The sequence below is a fragment of the Strongylocentrotus purpuratus genome, unplaced genomic scaffold (genome assembly GCF_000002235.5).
Source record: "Strongylocentrotus purpuratus isolate Spur 01 unplaced genomic scaffold, Spur_5.0 spur5_contig_836, whole genome shotgun sequence".
NCBI lineage: Eukaryota > Metazoa > Echinodermata > Echinoidea > Camarodonta > Strongylocentrotidae > Strongylocentrotus > Strongylocentrotus purpuratus.
Window position 1 is genome coordinate 225,688 of NW_022145542.1, and position 23,582 is coordinate 249,269.

Genomic DNA, 23,582 nt, shown 5'->3' on the forward strand with positions numbered 1-23,582 from the left:
GAGAGACCAATTTCAGTAAATAGTGAGAGAAAACAGTGGCATGAATGGCCTGCCATAGTTAAGTCAAACTTAAAGTCAATCTTAGTCTTTGTGAAACACTCCCTTGCATTAATGATTCCAAATATCTGAAAATCCCCCAATATATCCATCCAGATATATTCATTTAATTGCACAATTCACATCAAATGCTCTTATGCATGATTATTGAGCATGTTGAGATCGAGTTTTTCTTCTTTTTAAAATTGAAATTTTACTTTACAAGTCAGCAAGCTGAACGAAAAGAATCTATATTCATAGATAAGAAACTACATGTCAAAACCTACTCTTACCAGAAAGTATATGGAGCTACCTATCTCCAAAAATCACAAACAATAATTGTATCATCATTATTGTGGTGCCTCTAAAGTAGCGGGTATCGTGAATGACTAAGAATTCATAATATGAATTTTATTTCTCCGCAGGCAATTTGGACTTTCACTCTGCATGAGGAGAGTAAAATTGGCTTTGATTCTGAGCAAGAAAAAAAAAAAAAAATATATATATATAGGCTCGGGTATGGCGTCCATCTAATTATGATATAGGTGTAGAAAGACAAAGAATCTACGGGAGATAGATTATAATTATGTGATTAAAATCGCATGCTATATTGATCAAAGGGAATTATCTTTCAGGGCAGGTTCGGTAGGACATTGAACTATGATGGATGGAAAGCTGGAAGTAATAAATGTGACATATACCCAATCTATGGTATACGATACAACTAGTATGCCAGGATTCCATTGGCGTTTTAAAATTATTATAATATAGAGACGAAGAAACGAACAGTGTTTTGTATGAGATTAAAATCACAACATAAGCATTTATATTCTGATGGGGTTGTTGACTTTGGGGACTGCTTTGATTTTTTTGTTGCGATAGGATTTCATTTCTTTATTACCCATTATGTATGGTTCTCCATAATAATGTGCTTCATCTCTGTAATTATTCACCTCTCTTACTCAACTAAGCTTGTTTATCTTTAGTGATATTTTCGTGCAATAAGCCTAATATTCCTGAACATATGTTTAATTGAATTTATCCTTGAATATTAAATTGCATTGTCTTGATTGCTTTGATGGCTACTTATCCGCATCTCCGATACATTTTTATTAATCTCTTATATTGCTGTGTGATGTTGCCATTGTTATTTTTTTTATTGTGAATATATGATAGCTTTGTAAAACAAACAATATCGGTCTTGAGTGGCATGTCATGTTAATTTTTTAACAAACCAATTCAATAAATTGCTTGGACGTCTTATTTATACTATCTAAATAATACTGTTCACTAGCATATCCATGATTATTCTTCATTCTTCTTCAAGAAATCTTAAGTAATATCCAATGTTTTTTTGTGAAATCCTCTATTTCGCTAATATATGGTTTCGATAAGACGGTGAAGGACCTCAAACATTCTATTCGGCAAAGCGTTTCAAGTATTTCAATTCAATTTCAATTTCCATTTCAACTTATTTATGTTTCCAACAAAACATTGCAAATCAATTATAAACAGAATATTAATGTAGGAATACATATTGGAACACAGAGGGGTCTACTAAAAAGCAATGCTTGTGCAAGTGTGGACACCATACGTTAGTATACCAGGCTACTGTCTATCATCACATCATTCTAAATCTTCTGTCTAGGGGGAAATAACCAGAAACTAAATCGCTTGAATCGGTTTAGCACAATCATAGACCACGGACGCGGAACAAAAGCTCCACTGTCCTAAATAGAGTTAGGAAATGTTAGGCACGAGAAGAACAGATGTTGCATGCCATTCCTGTTTAGCAATGTTTTGTTTTGTACATAAATACAACAAGGGGAATAAAGAACAGAAAACAATTTTATGAATTAAAAGAAAAACACACCTTGGTTATGGAAAAATTAAAAGTGCGGTCAGTCTAACTTAATCTGTACTTTAAAAAGAAAGTTTGATGGAATTAAAATGTACCTTAAGACATGTTTTTTAAATGTTTCTGTTATTACACCCACAGAAATTACAGGAAAAATTAGAACAATTTTGCAGAAGACAAAATAATGAAAATACGAAGTAAAAAAAAAAAAAGGAAAGACAAATAATTTTACAACTAATTTACTATCTTAATAAAAAAGCAATGTCGTTCCAATGTCCTAAATATACTCATGTCTGTAGTCAAGACCAGTATTTTTACGAGGGTATATATACTGAATAACAAAGCTACGCGCTGTACACCAAATCAAATTTTATTCATAAATATAAATCCTTACGATTCGTTTGAGAAAAGCATTTATTTCAGTATGATATATCTAAGATTTCATCATTGGTTTGTTAAGCATGGTTGTTTAATAAACACCAATACGGAAGAAATTCATCTCCATGTACTATCTTAAGCTCTGCAACTGATTCATTAAAACGGGACACATAAATAATAAAAATTACAACAACCAGACTCTTACGGTTGAAACCTAATAATTAATGTCTCTTGAATAGAACTTGTTACGGAGAGAGTGCTTAGACGAGAGCGGTGATGCCTGGTTCGTTCCGCCAGCATCAATTATTAATGTAATTACTCTATCTTGTGGAGTACGTGTATCACTACGACAAACAGAACATCATAATTTGTCTAATTCCATTGGGTTTTGCGCCTAAAAGCACATAATCATATTTTCATATTCCTTATGTATCGCCGAGTACTTCATACAGTGTCACGGATCTCTTAGTCACGTGGATGGCACCATGGTGATAACAGTGTATACTGATGATTTATTCTTGACTCATGTCACGTGATCAGATGGTAACTCAATTCAGAGTTGAACAAAAAACACCTGTTATTGTGCCCAAGAAAACTAGGAATGCGAATGCTGATAAAGAAAAACAACAGTCATATACTCTTGTCATGAATATAATCATGAAATACATGAGATAGATCATTCGCATTCTAAATAATTTACAACGTGTATCAAGGTGACACCGTACCTTCTCTACTTAGCGGTGTATATTTATGTATGTATTCATATAGATATACAGTGAATACAGAGCATCTATTTGATACTGAGTTGAAAAAATACATTTGAGGTCTTTCCTATCATGCCTATATCAATTGAAATACTGTCACATGGAAGTGGTAAAACAATCTAAACATTATTGTAAACATAACATTAACATCTTCCTGTAAACTACGTTTGGATAAACTGCGGGTATAATTAGGATCAACTTTTTTATCATAACGCGTAGGAATATCATTCCCAGGTTTTCCGACCATAAATCACAATTAAAGCCACAATGACCTAATCATGAGATGCAAGAAATGTAATTATGGTTTGTTATTGATATGCGCGGTAAGGATGTGGCTGGTGTACAGCAAAATGCCAAGGTTACATATCGATATTGGCTTCGGCCAAAGTCAGGCTGCATGTAATTTAATATTAGACCACGCATATAGGATACAAGATAACGAGAACGTACGGCTATATGGCTCTCTCAACTACCATAGATATAACGGTGTTTTAAAGATCTTACTCCGGTATAGATCAGAGACCATGTGAAGGGTGTTGATATGGTGTGGTGGTATAGATCAGACACAATGTGAAGGATATTGATATGGTGTGGTGGTATAGATCAGACACAATGTGTGGGGTTTGCCATTATTATAGTGGTATAAACAACTCTCATAATACACTTATGTCCATTATACGCTCATACACTTTGAAAGTACCTCATGAAGCACATTAGAAAGAGAATTGGCACTTTCAAGGGCCTTTTAGATTAAAAAAATTAGAAAATAACTTATTAACAAAAATGTCACTGACGTGCTTTATAAATGTATCGCAACATAAAAGAAAAGCTCAAGCGATACTCAGCAAAACGTAAGTAGGGAAGGTGAGGTAGAAGCAGAGTAACACAGATTGCCTAAGTGGAGCAGACAATTATTGTCAAAACATTGTGATCGATTTTTTTTTTCTTCATCAAATCAATTTTACTGCGGCTGCTGTAAAACACTGGCCTTAATTGGAACTTGACCCAATTTCATTAAACAAACTCTAACCAATAAGCAGATTATACATGTCTTTCTTTTTTCTTTCGCATTCTACAAGTTTATTTATCTAGTTGTTAGCCTCCTGCTTAAAAGTAACACACTCTAAATGCCATCATTAGCCTAGGTATGGAACAGAGATATACGCTAAACATGCACGGTATTTGCACATTTCTTTAGAGGGAGATTTGAATTAAAAGCGTTTGACAATATTTGAAACAAAATCCTGTTAAATTGACCTAAAGAATATTTCAACAAACCCTGAAATTGCGTGTGGTTAGTTACTTTATTTCAACTCCACTGCTTAATCTATATATACCTTATTTATAAGAATATTATCTTGGTTTAGGTTGGACTTTTTGAATAAAGAAAAACGCTATATTCAATGGTCATTCTAGGCAGACTGCATGCGAAGTTAAGATTCAGTACTCGGCATGCAATTTATTCCTATGAATGTTCACCCGCTGACATGAGAGATAAATATGGCGCCACCGAGCTTATCAGAATGCATCCTGTGCTTCTCGGCTAGCGAACATTGTCCGCTCATCTTTACTTCGCTTCCCAGAAAGCAAGGAATACATTATAGTCTTTAGAAAGAGCAAGACGATTGCTGCGTTTCTGCTTGATCTAGCTGATTGTTTTCAAGATAAAATTGTTATGTGAGAATCTACATGTGTGTCATTCTGGAGCGCATCATGGTCAATTTCCATGGGGTTTCATGCCGATAACAGGGGAGATTTGCTTCATTTCATTGCGAACACATCCCAATTTAGATCGCAACGGATATTGCGAATCAAAGCGGCAGTGCAATACTACTCCTGAAAAATGAATACAACTTTTGTCTTGCTCATTATAACTGTGATAGGCCTAAGAATCATTTGGAGGCAATAATATGATGGTGGAAAAGTGGAAAGAGAAAGCATTATAACTTTATAAAAAAATGAAGTGTGCTTCATTAGCATTCGTGAACATGGTGATGGAAAGGAAACTGGGTGTGCCAGCGTGAAGTTATGAAAGAGAATACGATTTACATCAGGTGATGGTTATTTAGATAGTAGATACACAAATTAATGCTAGTGACACACTAGTGTTTTTGTTCCACCAATCGATTCAATCTATGCAGAAATCACAGGTTGACCCAACTTATAAATATTGTGTATTATTATTATTAGTAGTATCACCGTCAACAACATGTTAATATTCATTTTATAGCACTCCTCACATCAGTATAGGGTACAAGGCTATTGATGTATGCAAGGAGTAATGAGCGCAAGGTGCACGTCAATTTCTAAAATCCCCGAAGAAGGTTGTCCTACTAATCTGTTTTATCCACATTTTAGGTGGGTATTCCATTTCAGTATCCGTTCTATACGTGGGAGAGCCTACTGACAGTCTGTCGCTACGTATATTGATTTGATCTATCATGCTACGGCCCAGTTCGTGGCGTTAATTTACGGCCTGTATCAGTGAAAATAATCCATCTACCATTTCCCCCCTCAGTACGGCTTTTTTTCAGGGAGAATAAGATGTACATAATCTAAAAGCAAGTTCCACAATTGTTTTCTGTTCTCCGTTGTTTTGTTTTTTCGTAACTTGTCAATTATATTGATTTTTCTGATCGGGACATAAGGTTGACGATATACAGCTTTTCCCCAAGGGTACATTTCAATTACGCATGAGGGGTATAATGAACAGACAAGAATAATCTTCTACTTCTATGGTGATACTCATCAACGCCTGTTCAGCATCTAGATGAGGATAAAGCATAGAGTTGTATAATTATATAATGTGAGAAAGATACAAAAATCTCAAAAGCAAATTACACAAAAGTGTGAATTTTTAAAAGTTGCTTATATCTTGATTATTATGAGGCCAGAATCTTCATCAGCTAAATGTATATGAGACCGTAATATTTAACCGATATCAAACAAGCCTTATGGTGTATTAGAATCATCAATCGATAGGGAGCCTCGTGCCATGTTATCTTCATGCTTTTTGCTTTTTCCGTAAATAAGGCAACCTCCCGTTCTCAGCGAGAGCAGTAAAAACATCCTTAATGAGTGTTATTCAAATTATTTGGTTAGTTAAGATGATGCTCATTAAAAATATCGTCCTTGTGTCATTACATACCCTGGTATACAAACCACACGATCTCTGTTCATCAAACCAGTCTATACACCTCCATGTGCTTTCTGAGTCCTTGACTCTTTTTTTTTTCGCTTTTTTTCGCTTAGAGCATAAAACGACAGGAAAATGGCGAGGCATGCAAGCAAAACTAAAACGCATACGATGCGCAGCTGTGCATCGGAAATGAAACGAAAATGATGAGACCGCATAACTACCCAAAGGCGTTATTTCTTACCATTTCAAATAACATGGTAGAATAACATCTTGAATATCCTTCATCACTCCTCCTAGACTCTGAATAACCACATACTTCCCCTTCAATTCCTGATTATGTATTCAATCATTTAGCCTACCAATGACATTAACTATTCCAAATGAACATACGCATCGGCCAATATAGTCACTAAAGCGAAAAGCATCATGGAAAAATTGCATTTACCAGAAATGACCAGAAAAACAACTTAAATCATGCTTTTTAAGCGCAACTGATAGCATATGTTATTGAGCGTAACTTAGATGCACACCCTTTTAAATAATTTATAAAGTGTAGAGGGTCATATCCGTTTGCCCTATTGTAACTCGAATGGCGTCGCATGGCGTCGCTGATGAAGATCATGTTATAAACCAGGCACCAGGGAAATGGAAGGATGCAGTATTACCGAAAGGGAGACATGATATTAAAAAAAATCTACTGCTTTTTGATAAATGTCTCGGATTATGCGACCTTTTTTCAAGAATAAAAATTGAATTGAGTCGTGAATCAATGTGTTTGCTTTTAGATTATTGTTTTTGTTTCTTCTTTATGAATTCAATGTTACGTTATAATCAAAAGATTCAACAAATTGCTCTCAGAAATCACACTAAAACAAGAAACCGATCAGATACACGACTGTATGCAATCAAGAGGCAGGGTGGGTTGATTTATTTTGGATTGGATTGGTGACCACCTAATTCATTGCCAACACAACTATTAAAGTTCATACCAAATAATTTCCACAATCAGGAGTGCAGTAAATACGGCAATGAACGATTTACAAACGTATCCGTCAGGACTGTGTTTAGTCTCATGTGAGATAGAAGACATTTTAAAACAGCATAACTCATGGATTATAACTCAAGAAATCCATTTCCTTCTTAAAGTGACGGTTATAGAAATAAAAGTTGAAGAGGGAAACAACAGCTCTGACTTCCTAATGTATTTGCAACGTTATATATGCTTCATGCAAATAGTCAATGCTAAGTTGGTATCAACCAGAATACGCTGGAGGAAAAAAAAATGTCGTCATTCCAACACACCGTTTCCAGGATACATCACTCAACGAAAAGGAAATTGACAAAGAAAGGTACCTCTAGACAATCTTCGTCAAAGCATAAACAATCAAAGTTGCAACGGAGCAACTATCACCAAGACAATAATCACGAACATTAAGATAATGTGGAGACGAAAATAACAAGCAAACAGGTAGAAGCTGTATATAAATCATCCTCCCCCTCCCCCCTCCCCGAAATTGAATGTATTCTTCAATGATTTTCCCATTTTATGAGGAATATAGCATCTTATTTAAATTAAAAGTATTCCACTTTAACACTAACTGTCTTAATTTTAAAGCTAATAATTGGATAAGAGGGAGGGCAACGATGACAAGCGGAATGGAATGTGATTATCTCATCTCACTGATTTAAGAGACTGCATCACTCATGGATGCGGGATTAACTCGTATCAAATTAGGTTCTCCGTGAAAGCCTTCATGGGTTTCACTGCAGAGTCACACTGATGGAAAACCTGATAAGATTTCCTGACTGGCTCGGATCTATAGTCTCCGAGCGGGTTAAATGGGATCTCAAAAGATTGAAACAGTGTTGAAAATATGACACACAACACCATCCCATCTCTCTCCCTCTACCTCTCTCTCTCCGTCTCTCTCTCTCTCTCTCTCTTTGTCTCTCTCTGTCCCTGTACCTTTCACTCTCTCTCTCCATTTCCCTCCCCTATTGCCTCCCTCCATCTCTCTTTCTTTCATGATGTTTCCCACTATGTATCGTGACATTGCATCATTCGCGGCATGCTGCTTTATAATTTGTATCGTCTTCAAATTTATATAGGGCGTCATTTTTTGATAGATTCTACGTTTTAATTAATATAGCCGATACGATTGTTTGGAAGGAACCTGCTTAGCAATAAGAGCGTTTAAGGAGGCGTCTTAAGGCTCTCTAAAAAAATCAATCATGATTTGAAATGCTCAAAGGGGGAAGCAATGAAAGCCATTTAGAATTAAGAATAACGAGTAATACTAAAAATCATAGAAGAGATAAATATAATAAATCTCATCAAAGGCAATCCTACAATTTTCGTTTTATGAAAGAAACAAAACTATCTACATTTGGTATTCCTCTTATTACGAATGGGAACCGAGATTGAACTGATTTTTATAATAAACATTATTTCCTACACGCGAGTCTAACAATTCCTGTTATCTGAAATCAAAATCTTGATCTGACCACGCAGAGTGTCTCATCGTGCCCACTGTTAGTTTCAATGTGTTTTCAACAAATTTAAATGCACATCCGTGATCGATATAACTTCGTTCATTTATGATTTTCATGATGGATTATGACTGTCCCCACAGGATGTAAAGGATCCATATAAATGACATCTCAACCAGGAACTGATGGCATCCTGGGATTACCTGACTGGCTACCTTTGGCTAGGGTGCAGTGGATTTAGAATTGATTAATCGCACTTAGTTTATAGCTTCCTTCTTGGAAACGGTCGACGAACAATCCGTCTAGTATATGCTTTTTTAAACTATTGAATATGCTTACTGCATGGAAAGTTGATTTAGATATTGGCCTATGTTTACAGAATTGTGTAAACCAATAATTCGTCGTTGTAATACGTAAGAGAATATTTTGTTTAGGCAACCGTAAGCTTTGTAGATCAGAACTAATGAAGTATTCTTGTTGATAATGACATTTTATCACTATTTGATTGAAATTTGCCGGGATTGTGGTTGAATAGCTTTTCGAAGGATTATGTAAAGACAAATAAATTCCCTGAATAGCAACCGAAATAATAAAAAGAATAACGCGGTCTCTATTTATTGTAAGATATCAACATCTAAAATTACCATGTTTAAAAACCATCATCATTATTTGATGAATCGACCATATCATTGGGCCATACACCAAGAACTGCTGATCAGTACTGACAATCAAATTTAGTCATTTACAGATAAACAAAACCCTTCTTCTTCTTCTTTTGCTTATAGGGAGTTTTGATGACAAACTTCAAGGCATTTTTTTTTTTTAACGGATCCGAAGAATGATTGTGGCGAACGGTATTACATAGAGAACTCAGTTTTTATAATATTCCTTAAAGATTTGTTCTGGCTGGCTCCTGTTTTGGGTGAAAATTATACAGATGACAGTTAACATCTGCATTAGCATAACCATCAATATATTATGCTATAATTTACCTTAAATCGTGCGCCCAGAAGAATTGATACGATATGAGTAAAGGCAAAAGAAAAAGTATGAATATAGCATGGCTGCTTTCGAGAATAAAAACTATTGAAGGAGCAAACTAAAGCAAATATCCCGGAAAGGAAAGGATAATTCATTAAATTTTTGTCCAAAGGGTCTGCAATCATTTTGGTAAGGGGATTCAATAAAGGTAAGGCATTTTTTAAAAATAAATTTAGGTTATAGAGAATCGCCCGAATGTTGTTCTCATTTGCTTTCTAGTCGTGATATGGAGGCTGCTTCTGAAGGGTAACACGAAATCTTAAAGTGCCATATATCACATGCCTTCTTGTTTTCTTCCGGAGGGAAATTCGATGAACTCTCCTTTTCATACAGTCGTGAAATCTTTCACTTTTTTCATTTGAATCTTTGATATTTAATCTCTCTTTCTGGTTAAGATTTTGGCGGGAGATTTTGCTTGGAGAGGAAGCATGAAGCGCATCACGAACATGGTGGATCGTGATGGAGAGTAGATAGCGAGTACGAGTGCTTCTAATAAGCACTCTGGGGAATATCCAACTAGTCTCATATCCCTAGACACTTCTTCGTCATGCCAATAACTCTTTATCAAAACTGTATCGTCTTCAAACGCTAAAACGCTACAAAAGAGAGTAATATTTTTGCTCGATATTCTGTCGAATATTGTACAATGAAAATAACAAACTAGTCTACATCCCATATTATGTCGATGAGCTTAATCTACCCCTATACTTTTAGGAACACGGGGTAAATTAATGTAGAATGATTATAGAGTATATCAAATATAAATGTCCATCTAGTTTGTGAACAGATAATGTTATATATTTTGTATTCATTAATGAATAAGGATTTCTACTCACATCTACTAAAATAAGAAAATATTTGGTATTTTCATTACTGATAAAGATCAAAGTAATCATAGTGAACAGAGACGAGCCTTCATAATTATACGAATCTATACGTGTTACGCCTATGTTATTCATCCTCATGACCGTAAGCAAAACGCCATTTAATATGCTATTTTTATCCCAGGCACATATTTTGCCCATCAACTGAAGCAGCTAATATTTTGCCGTATGTAATATATAAAAAAAGACTTCAGGCCAACTGAGACTATAGTATATCTCAGCACGCATTATTGCGCTTCGGATAAACATAACATACAGCATTGCAGACAAAAAAAATGTTTCATTCACGCTGAAATTCTAACTGCTATGATAACATCAAAAGATGAGAAAGGAGGACTTTAAACAGAGTGGGAGAAAGAGAGAAAGAAGCAGACAGACAGAAAGAGAACGGAAAGAGAATATAAATCTACTTGAACGAGAAAGAGAGGAAGATTATAATTATATAAAACGATAGAGGTAGCAAGAAAGAAAGAAAAAGAAGGAAAGGAAACAACTTCGTTTGAAGAAAAAAAGTTAAACAGAATCTGAGGAATTCCTGTTTTATAACACGGAAAAATTCTGTTTGGGCAAGTGCTCATGTGATCATGCATGAATGTACATGTCTGTCACTCAAGACTAGCAAAATATATTTTGAAATCGTAATTATTATTTCCAACATGACGGACAGGACAAGAGCAATAATAAACAAAACTTTAGTGCCTCTTCTCATCATTTAACCTGAGGATAGTTTCTAATAAAAACAGTCCTGATAAAAACACTAGACGATGGAACTGTGGCTGTAGCTTGGAGAGATGATAATGAGTTCAATAAACGTCTGCACATCATATTGCATTGTATTCACCGTAAACATGCATTGCATCACTCCATATTATCATTTCGTTCATAAGAAATGTACTAACTATCCAAATGTCGAGAAGTACTGGTAACCGCTGCAGGTGGGGGTGGGGGGGTGTTTAAGTAAGTTATCCTATTCCAGCTAGTGCTGCTTTATAGTCGCCTCTGACTCTATCACTTGAAGTAAAGCTTAGGTTAGAGAATATCTCGTGTTACACGAATCGAAAGATGCCTTAACACATTCAAACTGGTCGCATCGTTATTCAATAAGGGAACATTATCCAAACTATGCATGTCATCCATCCTAGGGTTCACGATGAAATGACTTCATCACCATAGGAACGGAATTGTAGAGATGATGTGAACGTGTAAGAACTAAGTGACATTCATACATTCTCTATTGACTAGGGCATTTTTAAAAAATACTTTTCACAAAGCTTTTTTTTGTGTAAAAAAAGATAGATGTGGTGCGCACTTTGATAGTATGTTCACATTAAGGAAGTCACCATATGTGAATATCTATCTTTAAATCAAAACTGAAAGCACGTTTTTTCAATTAACTGTAAATATAAGCATATCAGGAGCTCTTGCAGTGCAGTAGAATATATACTTAATGTCGAATAGTTTCTGCGCTCTGTAAATAATAAAAAAAAAAAAATAATACTCAGTTTTTATATAGCGCTTATCAGAATCACTAAGCGCTTCCAAACTTGGAGATTATTACCCCGGCTTTAGCTGTGCATTATTATTAGTATTAATATTGTTTATGCTAGAAAGAGTCTAAATTATTTCTCTACTATGAAGTTATAGATATACTTGGAAGCATATGGATTGTAAGTGTAGAGGGTGAAATTCCTTCTTTAAAATAGTGAGTTTCAGTAGGTAAGAGATATTACACACTCACTGACTTACACAAGAAAGATAAATTCAGCCCCATTGCCAAATTGTTGGGAAGGAAAACAAATCAAAATTGTATCTACATTTCTCCTTTCCAACCAGGTGCTGAATGTGTACCTGGTAGGATGCGAACGCATTAGCATGTGCGCGCAAATAATAGGGCGACTGGCTGGAATGTTCCCAAAGGGAGTGGAGAGAGTGCACTGTAAAGTGCAGGATCGTAACAGAATCCTGTGACCGGGGGCAATAACACAGTGAGCGCTTTGGTCGGTTACGTTGCAATTAGTTAAGAGCTTTATAAAACAAAACAGTAATAATATAAAATGTAGGTTACATCTACAATCGGTACCTAAGATTGTTCAGTTTGGAAATAATGGTACTGGTTCCGTACACATGCGATCGAGGAATGCACTGCAATAACATCAAGAACAAGTCAAAAAATCATGTCTGAAATGTCCACTAAATGGCCAAAGTACAAGTTTGATTAAGCATCCAAATACGAGGTGTGTTTGAGGACAAACAAATCGTTTATCCAATTGACTGGTAAAATAATAAATACGGTTGGAAAAGCGTTGTAGGTATCTCGCTTTAAAAAAACAAGTGTTGATGAATCTGTTTGATATTATATCCATATCCCTATATTAAAACCATCTGGGCCCCGTCTTACAAAGAGTTACGATTGATCCAAATCAATCGTAAGTCCTCCAATCAATCGTAAGTTTGCAGTCTCCTATCTCTTATGTACATAGTTACGATTGATATCAATCGCAAATAAGTTACGATTGATATCAACTCTTTGTAAGACGGGGCCCAGGTTCACAGAAAGATAAACATGATAAGTGAAGTGAATTGTAATTATGCGTATTTTTAGAACTACCTTAGGTGCCTTTCTTATAACAGCTCAATGTCGTTTTTATACAAATAGATGCCAAATAAAATAATTGGGGGGTAAGCTATTTTTAAAAGCATGGACGAAAATGAATGTAAACACTTGAAAATGTATGTTGCCTTTAGCAAACGCTTGTCCCTGATTTCATGCATTAGAACTCTCTGATTAGAATGTCATATTTTATTAAATTCTAATTGCCAGAGTTATTCAAAGCTTTCCAGCATGTTTGATATGAATATAGTAACACCAAACACAACTGAATTATGCATGAAATAGCAAAACAGGGATGAGGTGTTTTTTTCCCACCTGTCTCTTGGTTAAGACGTAACTGAATGCAGCGCTTTAAACATAATAAATGAATCAAGATCGAGGTCATTTTGCTAATACACAGATGTAGATCCACAATATGCAACAAGATTTTACCTGGCTATTAGAAAATTATTATTAGCTAGAGAGTGAATATCACGAGAAGAACACCCTCAGCTACAGAAGATAACTTGTATAGCGTTACTACAAGTAGGTCAAGGGAGAATGAATGACCTAACTGTAATTTGATTTGTGCACACGAAGTCACCATCTGATGCATTAATTCGAATGTCTACTGGCGTCTGCATGGTTTCCCAATGGACATGTGACTAAAAACAGACGAACATCCTCCCTCCTCTCCCCTTTTAAAATATTGTTACTTTTCAATTTTAATGGAAGTCATAATTTTATGCAGTTTTATACACATCTATAGTTCGAATAAGCATGAACAAAAATGCAACTGATTTAAAAACTGATACGATAATGCAATATTATTTATTTATTTATTACGGTGATCGGTAATATGACTGATTTGCAATATTGATTCGCGTTACGTCCATCATATTTCAAATCAAATGTCTAACGTTACAAAAATTTGGGTAAATCTTTCTTAAAATAGTATTCCCGCCATGATCATGAAACTAGGATATGTTCTACGAGCAGGTTATCATTTGATTGGTTTCTGATTCATTCATATTAGGGTAATGATATATTCATCTATTTACATTAAAATATAGCATGGTTTAACTCCATTTCCAAACATTTGTTTGTCCATTTGTCTCCATTCAATTGCATTGCAGGAAACCAGTCACATTTCCATTGGCTGGCAGAATATTTGCTAATGTATTGAGGATTGAGAGTGGTAAGCTTAAGTGATGGGCACTGTAGTTTTTGGAAACGCTCTCAATCTCCATTCGCTTTCATGCTCGGTGGGGCCGCAAAAGGTTTTAGCATATACCGTCATGTTCGAATTGCATCTTTTATGACTCGTGCACTGCTGAACATTGTGTTAAGTCTCTACTCCATTAGTCTGTTTGTATGTTATTCTAGGGGGTCGATAATCCGTACTTAAGACAAAATAATGGGCATCATGCAGTCAGTGTCATACAATGGAATTAAGATGGCGACCGAGAACTTAATTTCCAAAAGGCTTTATTCCTCTGAAACTTAAAATATGTGTGGTATTGTTGTCATTCTGTAAAGAGTCAATCTTTAATAGGTCCCAAAAAGATTGAATAATAGAGAGGAGAACATTTTAAAATGAAATTTTATTTAATGATAAGGAACTTTTTGTGACGTCCCACTAAGTAGCTCCGATATGCTTATTGAATACAAAGATGGCGTCAACTCACCTGTGATGCTAAGGCTGGCATATAAAAACCACACTGCAGACATACTGGTCTCTCGCAGTCTGTACACTCCAACCCTTCCTGAGCAGATCCGGGTATAGCACATTCATCAAGTTCAGTCCTGTTACAGACTGGACATAGATTATTGGGTAGACCTTCCCCGACACTGGATGCGTCCGATGCTCGACGCTTGATGTCTTTGGTGTACTTGGTAAAGTCGTCTTCAAGATTCCTGTCATGGAGGACAATAAATCGAATAGACAGGAGGAAATTGAAATGAGTGTAATCGTTGTCATACCACAAATGAAAAATAGAGGTCAATCCAAGAGCGCCCCTTGTTCTCAACGTGCAAGATTTGTTGACAGCTTTAATTCACGTGACATTATAATCTATGTAAGATGTGGAACAATGATGTTATTGTGTGATTTGCATTAACAAAATAGAATATCGCAAATGAAAAGAGAGGTAAAATCCAAAAGCAGCTCGTGTTCAACGTGCACGATTTGTTGGCCGCTGTAATTCCCGTGGAATTATAATCTATGTAAGATGTGGAACAATCGTGTTACTGTGTGACTTGCTTTAACACATTAGAATATCGCAAATGAAAATACAGGTAAAATCCATGAGCAGCCCGTGTGAAACGTGCAAGATTTGTTTACAGCTCTAATAATCGTGTCATTTTAATCTATGTGAGATGTGGAACAATCGTATTACTGTGTGGCTTGCATTAACAGAATGAAATATCACAAATGAAAATAGAGGCAAAATCCAAAAGCAGCCCGTGTTCAACGTGCAAGATTTGTTTACAGCTCTAAATTACGTGGCATTCCAATCTATGTAAGATGTGGAACAATCGTGTTGCTGTGGAACTTGCATCAACAAAATTTTATATTACAAATGAAAATAGAGGTAAAATCCAAGAGCAGCCCGTGTTCAGCGTGCAAGATCAGTTGACAACTCTAATAATCGTGTTATTCTAATCTATGTGAGATGTGGAACAATCTTGTTGCTGTGGAACTTGCATGAACAGAATGTGATGAGCAATTTTGTTCGCGTGAGTCGAGGGTTTTGTTAATGTGGTTTTTGGAGTGAAACAATTACAGAATGTCTCCTTACAATATTAATGATAATTCTGATTAGTCTCTGATTACCAAGATTAATTTGACCGCCTTTCCTCCTGCTGCTGACTCTGTCCATCGTCCTTGTACGTCACATTGACCCCATATATCTCTCAATCCCCACCCACCCCTCTTTCTCTCTCTCTCTCTATCTCTATCTCGCTCAACACACACACGCTCGCACACACACACACACGCATATTAAATATATCTTTCTCTTCAATAATCATTCACCCTCTCTCTGTATATCAACCTCACTACATTTCTGCTTTAATTTTTTTTTTATCTTTCTAGTTTGATGTGTCTATTCATCTACATGCATTCAGTACAATTTATCTGACTCTATTTCAGTCACACATCCATTGATAAGACTCTTACCATCTTTAATCCCAAGTTACTTCGGAGTCCATCGCATAGATAATGGAACAGAATAAATGAATATTCCCACGGTTGATCAATAAGCGTGTGTGATTATCAACAAACACTGGTCGTTCTAAATTCTTGATAGAGATGTCAGACTTGCGTGGTAAGCCCATTTCTATGCATTTGAAAAGAATCCACTTCGCACATGGCAGCTCTCTTACCTTTTAATGCTGGAGGCCCACTCGCAAACACAATTTTAATTACGCCATAACACCGTGAAGAGAGGATCAACAACTGCATCAATAATCCAAGTGCGTGGTTGGATTTAGTGAAAAGGATGCAGCAGTGCGATGCAAGTCAGATGTAAAGATTAATATAATAACAAAGCGACGAACGTAGATAATTATGAAGAACCATGACATACACTATGACCATTGCATGTTGTGTTGTCTCTCTTTCCTCTGCCTGATTAGTGTATGAACGATGGTACGCAGTTAGCATCCAACTTGAGATGAGCAACCTATTGCTCCGAAGAGGTATGAGGTGATACCCATCTCCTAAGCAGTTTAGGTTACTTAATGTGCATGTTGAGGAATGTACGATGTAAGCTATACGTGGGGCTAGTGGGTGACAATAACTTAGGGATAGGCTGACGGGGGTAATTGAGTCAACGTAATGACATATTGGAGAAGGACATCGTTACATGCGTCTAGAATACATAATGTCAACTTGAATAATGCAACAGGATGCCCGTGGGTATGGCAAAGATCAAGGCTAGTCTTCCATCTTCAGGAACAGTTTTGACACTAACCCATGAATCGTGCCGCCGTCACGCCTCCTGAAAAGCCAAAGTTTGCACCTCAATACGTCAGGCCCCCGTGTGATCTCGTGAATACTGCAAATCCTTTTAATGACCAATTTGCTATCACTTGTTTACACGATACGCAAAAATAGCTTTAGGACTTTCAAAGTGTAAGCTGCTTTCTTGTGATGAAATGAGTTAAGTTATCTACTTGCCAGGTATCTGAGGAAACAGATTCGACAGATCTCTAAGATATATTATGATCAAAATGCATAAATGCATTGTAGTATGTTGAAGCTAATACATTTTTTAATTCTTTTCTGGCAACTTAACTTTGCAGAAAAAACATTTATATTAGAGAAAAGTAGAACAAATTTGTCATTCCAAAACAAATGTCTTGTGACTTCAACAATGATTATACACCAGTTGCAATGCTGAAGAGCTTATAGACCATTTTCAAACTTGACTGTGTTTACATTTATTGTGTTTCACTCGATTTTCAAAGGGATGCAGGTAACAGCATTAATTTTGCTGTAACCATCTACAGCCATGTTTTCCTGATTACCTAACTCTCCATGACATTCCTTGAATGTTACCCGTAAGAACACACCAGTCAACTTAACAATCGATCCTCATGTGACATAAATCATAGGACAATAATTAAAACCTCCATTAGGGTCTCGTCACAAAGCTATATTTAGCTGTTGTAAATGAAGACCTTGGGCTTCGTTAGAGAGGCTATATCGGAAACAACGGTGCGACTCTATCTACTAATGATATACAGGAAGTGAGATTGAGTACCATTGAAGCACCTGCTACACGACGCTAGGACTAGCAAGCAGAGGTCGGGGTGTTGAGGGTATACCCAGTGATGATCAAAAATGGATAGGAGAGATAGAATCATGTCAACTACACCTGCGGGTCTGTTCCACTCCTTAAACGTAATATTTCAGTTCGATGATTTGATTTGATTCAGCAGATGATGCCATGACTGCTGATAAGGATTTACACCTCGAATGGAAGTCCTAATAGCAGATTGGTGTGATTCAATAACAAATGCTACATTTACTTAAATTGTGACATTCTCATATATTTGTAGTCACATTTTGATTGAGACAAATCCTGTGACGTTTCATCAAATACGATTATTGCTTATGGTGTTGATAATCAGATTTTGTTCATTAATGTAAGATGACAAAACTGCAGTAGCATTCTACTCCCTATGCACTCTGTCTTGCGTCGTAAAATTATATCAAGAAATAAAAGAGATTTTGCACCTATCCTGGAATGTATAGGATAGCAGAATATTTTGACCCAATTCATGACAGGAACTCTTTTAAGAAATCCATTCTAATGCGAAATTCAAATAAGAATAATCTAATCATACATTTCACCTATTCAAACATTTCTTGACGGTTATGAATTTACAGCGAAAGCAAATAGAAACGCATTCAATATATTTATCTGGAACAAACTTAAAAGACTTGAGGAAGTGGAACTTATTAGCTCTTGGGAAAGGCTCTATTAAAGGGAGTTTACAGATACAATCTGCGCATGGGCAGATAAAGGTCATTTGTACGAAAAAGGTAAAACCCACCAGAGATGAATACTGGATATGCGCTCATGAAAGTTACGTAACATTATTCATTTATGCACCAACGGTACATTCCAAGATACGCAGGTGGAAGTATTCTTTTCAAGAGGGCAAACAAAAGGTATTCATGAAGCACATCTAGGACTTTGGCAGTTATTATTCTAAGATGCCCAAAGTGGAACTTCTCCATGTGTAAAAGATCTGTGGATATTTGGGGTCATTTGTACCATGTGCTTTCTGTAAACTCCCTTATTAATGACTTAATTGACCAGTGGTGTGTAATGTCTCATTGAGTGCCTTATGTTTAAGCATCACCTGAGAGGCGAGGACATAATGTTTAACGACTATTCTGGATTGTTTCATTCTAATTTGCTTTTTGAAATATCATGTCGTAAGCTTTCTAATTTATCGTTCCATTTTCCCGTAGTACCATGAATTACATTGTCAACAATATTCCAAAATCGAATCTTTACAGATGCGACAAATTGAGACATTCTATTCCAGATTCCTCAGAGAACTATATACACCTGTAGTTGCAATTGTTTATAATTAAGTGTCGTGAAAATCAGTGTGCCTTTAAAGTGACCACGAACTGTTAATATGAACCATTAGAGTGAAGATAAAGCCACTGCGCCTTATCACCCACGCGGCACCTATCCCCGTCGGGCAGATATAACCTCATTTCACTGTCCCCTCTTCTTGCTGGCCTGCCTGCCTGGTGATTTTTTTTATTCGATTCACGTGTAAAATTAAGCTTCACACTATGATGTCTCCAACAGGAATCCAATGTGACCATCAAAATGAGCAAATGAGATTTATCTAGAGGGTCTGGTTCCGCCCTGGCAGCTCCTAGCCGCCATTTTCATCCCATTCCGCCTCCTCTTCTCCTCTGATATATCCTGCAGGCAATATTTCATTATTGTGCTGGGATACCTTGCGTTTGAACTCCTGCTGCTGCTGTTTTGTGATGCTGGTGGATTTTTAATAGGATGCAAGCAGTCATGCGCAGCCTATAATTTACTGCATCTATCACGGTGACGGGGGCTTGTCCACTATATACCTGCGCTTAGTCACGCTTTGTGTGTCTTTTCATGCGAAATTGTCACGATAGAATTTTATGAGAGGAAAGGTGTTCAAAGTGAAGGATTAGGCCTACGCTATATTACCTCTAGCTTCTATGTTTTATGCATATATATATCATTTGACATTAGGATTTAAGAGTCATTAATGGACTTAGAATGCATTACCCTACTTCAAGTTAAACCGCTTCCTTTCTTAGAGAGGGCCCATTTAACCTATACCGTTTGTGGGCGGGATAAATTAAGGGCATCAGTCTTTGTGAATTTACATACGAAATACTACTCCACTGATTTATCGACATCACCACGTTTACATTAATTAGAGTGGGGGTTATTTTGAAAATATTAGGTGTACGAACCATTGCCTCTACCTTCAAAATGTAATCCTTTAGCAAGGAACTGAATATTTCATTAAATGTCATAATTATCACGCATAAAATGCACCATCACTTTTATACTGACCATAAATAAGAATGGGAGAGAAAAGGAGAGGACACCAGACGTCTAAAGACACAAATTCTACATTCTACTATATTCTGTGATACGAATGACTACATCATTACAAGCCAAACGTTGAACAGTTTAGACCTACAACCACAGTGTTCTCACCCCGACCCCTAATTCATGGTCCGCGTTCCTACCATTCCTAACCATGTACCGATCGATATGCTCGAATATTCATCGCACCAGGTTCTAAAATCAATATGTTTCCTGCATATGAAATAATCAGCACGAAAATAAATACATCTCTCTACTCGAAACGTGGTGTTTGTGTGAGGGAACATAGTGGAATGAGGAAGGCGTGAAATATAACCTCACGACCACCTGCAACATCAAGAATGCTTTTTAGCTCTAACGATGATTACAATGATAATTGCATTATCTATCGACCTGCATCCAGCAGTATTCGGTGGTATTTTTTTTTTTTTTTGGCAATGATTACATACCAAGACCATTATGATGAGAGCCAATTTTTAAACTAACCAATAATAGTTGTAAAATGATAATGTTCATCTGCAATGTTTAATGAATGAGTTATTATTTTGATCTTCAAATTTAATGCACCATATATTGAGATTTCGTCCAAAACACACAATGTTCACCTTAAGATCAGAAATGAGACAGCGCGGTCGTGGAATACACAAGATTATTACATCACGAAAACTATAATTGGATAAATACATGCTTGTGGCGTGAATTCTATGCATTATTTGCACTCAAAAGATATTGCTGGGTACAGTGAAGTTATAGCAATATAAATGTTTAATATTTCCTCTTTTTTGTAATTATCGTATAAAATTGTATAAAGAATAAATCTATTTCTATCTTGGTGTAATGGCATACATGTATATTGATAATGTGCAGATATGCCATCGACATTACACTGTTTATAAAATGGAGACAGTCTATTTATAGGGCGATTTGGGCCTATTACTTGGTATATTGTATGGACATGTGGCGCTAAAATTGTATACGAGCGCCATTTTGAATACCAAATGATAGCAGTTATGCATTTTTAGTTTAGTGAATATTACTCTCTGATAGTGAAGGCAAATTGACGACTTGATCATAAAAATTTGGCGTCATTGCCTCATTTTCATTTTCGATTTCGATTTCCTTACATGTTATCCTTCATAACTTCATAGCGTTCTTTACTTGTTGGGAAATATTGTTCGTCTGCATTGATCTAAATCCCTAATATAATGCTTTTAAAACTGGAAGAAAAAAAATAAAGAAAAAAATATCAAAAATAACCGACATTTAGGGTAGAGTTGGTCTCAAGTAAGCATCGAACTCCAAACGTGAAATAGTATACAATTCAACGCCAAGCAGTATGTATTGGTAGATGTTTGCTGATGTTTTTTTTACTAGTGTAAAATAAATAGACATTGATACTTTGATTGAGAATAACTCGAAAGTTGCAACTAGTTTCAAGTCGAACTTTGCAGAGGATAAACTAACAATTTATTTGGGGCGATTTCATTCATATTTACTGACTGATAAAACTCGACTGTGAGATCTTTTTGCACCAATAAAGAATCCACAATGCAACAATTACGTGAAGAATCATAAAAGAATCTACTGACGGGGGTAATAATACTATGTAAGTGCTTTGGTCGGGTACGTTGTAACTGGTAAAACGTTTTAAAAGTGACAGTTATTATCAATATTAGTATATGCAATGCACCTGCATGCCAATCTTTGACGTATATTTTCTTCACTGGTGTCATTAATAATTCATGATACTATTGACTGAATATATTGACTGAACTAATTGACTCATTTCAGGTGGGATGAACAATAATTTAGTTTGAATCAAATACATATTCACACAGATTCTTTGGGCTAGATTCGTAGAAAAAGAAAAGTGAAAATGTAATAGTATTTCAAGAAAAGACGCAGGACTTATTCCAAATAGTCTAACATCATATCAAGTGTCCTTTTTAATTTAAAAATGGTGCAATTACTTTTTTGTTTTTTAATTTGTCACCTTTCTTGAATATTTCAAACAATTTATCTATGTCCCTAAGAAAGTACCTCTGAAAGCTTTTGCGTATTTTTAGGTGTAATCATAAGACATGTTTTGTAGGAGGGTGTAATATGCTTTTGAGAAACCCAATAGTCTCAATGTTAACGGGAAAATATCATGACTTGTATCTAGATGCTATTAAGTATTGAAATGCTGTTACTGATTTTGGATGATAGATATGTCACAAAATGAGGGAAATGCGTACACTCACTTGAGGATGTTAAGAAAACATACATTAACATTTCATCCTCCTCACTCTAAAGGGTTTGAAGCTTATCTGTACTAGATTATAGGAAGGATTGGACTACCCTGCAAAGTCACTGGATAGGTGGTTATCTCATCAACTCAGCTCTCAATTAACATAAGAAAAATAGGATCATGGGGGACCAATGGTCACCGATTAGGCATTGTTTTCTATATAGAGGGAGCAAGTAGCTACAAGTAGGACAGTGTGGCTTTAACGTTTCGAATCAAGATGAGATTTAAGAAGAGACAAGAGCATGATTTCATTCTCTGGTTTCAACGTTTAATTCCTCTCCAGATTTTAAGACGTTGTACGTTGAAAAACAGCAACTGTTGCCTAAAATGATATGAAGAGGGAATGATGTATTGTTTCAATCATAAACAGGTCATAACAATTCTATGCGTGTTTTATGACAGAACGTATCCGGACATTATCGATTGAGCTGTCGTGTTCCAACTATCTGTACTACTCATACCTTGAACAAAGAAGTGTCCTCTCACATTCAATGACATTTTTTGAAAGTACGGAGACGAGTGAATAAGTTTTAAAAAATTCATGGCACACGTTTTCAGCAGAACAACATCTTGATATATTTTTTGTGTATTAAGAATTACCGTTATGACTTTTACTGGTAGCAACTAGGTACAAATAAAACTGATTTCCTCCCAAACATGTCTGTTGTCTTTAATAGCTCTAGTCAACGCCCCTTAATTTAGTCGTTTTCTTAATTTTGCCCTTACTTTTTACATTGACCACACTGTTGATATTACGTTATTTTGCATGTATACAAAATGTCGGGCTTCTTTCAAAAACCTAACTTTGTATTTATACAAAAAATGTATTTAACGAAATGCTTATGAAAACATACAAATATTTGTTTTGAATTTATCGAAGACAATTCCTTTACCAAAGAATGAAGGAAGATTAATGGATTCGGTGGAGTTTTTTGCTAGGGAAAAATGGAGATTATCAGGTTAATTGGTGGGT

The 23,582-nt window shown here is 35.9% G+C and overlaps 1 protein-coding gene across 1 annotated transcript in view; it reads right to left on the reverse strand.

Annotated features, from left to right (window-relative positions):
• LOC115923955 (translation initiation factor IF-2-like) overlaps positions 1 to 23,582 on the reverse strand; it is a 59,739-nt gene that overhangs the window by 33,019 nt on the left and 3,138 nt on the right. The window contains exon 2 of the mRNA XM_030985316.1: positions 14,869 to 15,097. Within this exon, the coding sequence (XP_030841176.1) occupies positions 14,869 to 15,097 (229 nt within the window). The remainder of the gene's footprint in view (positions 1 to 14,868; positions 15,098 to 23,582) is intronic.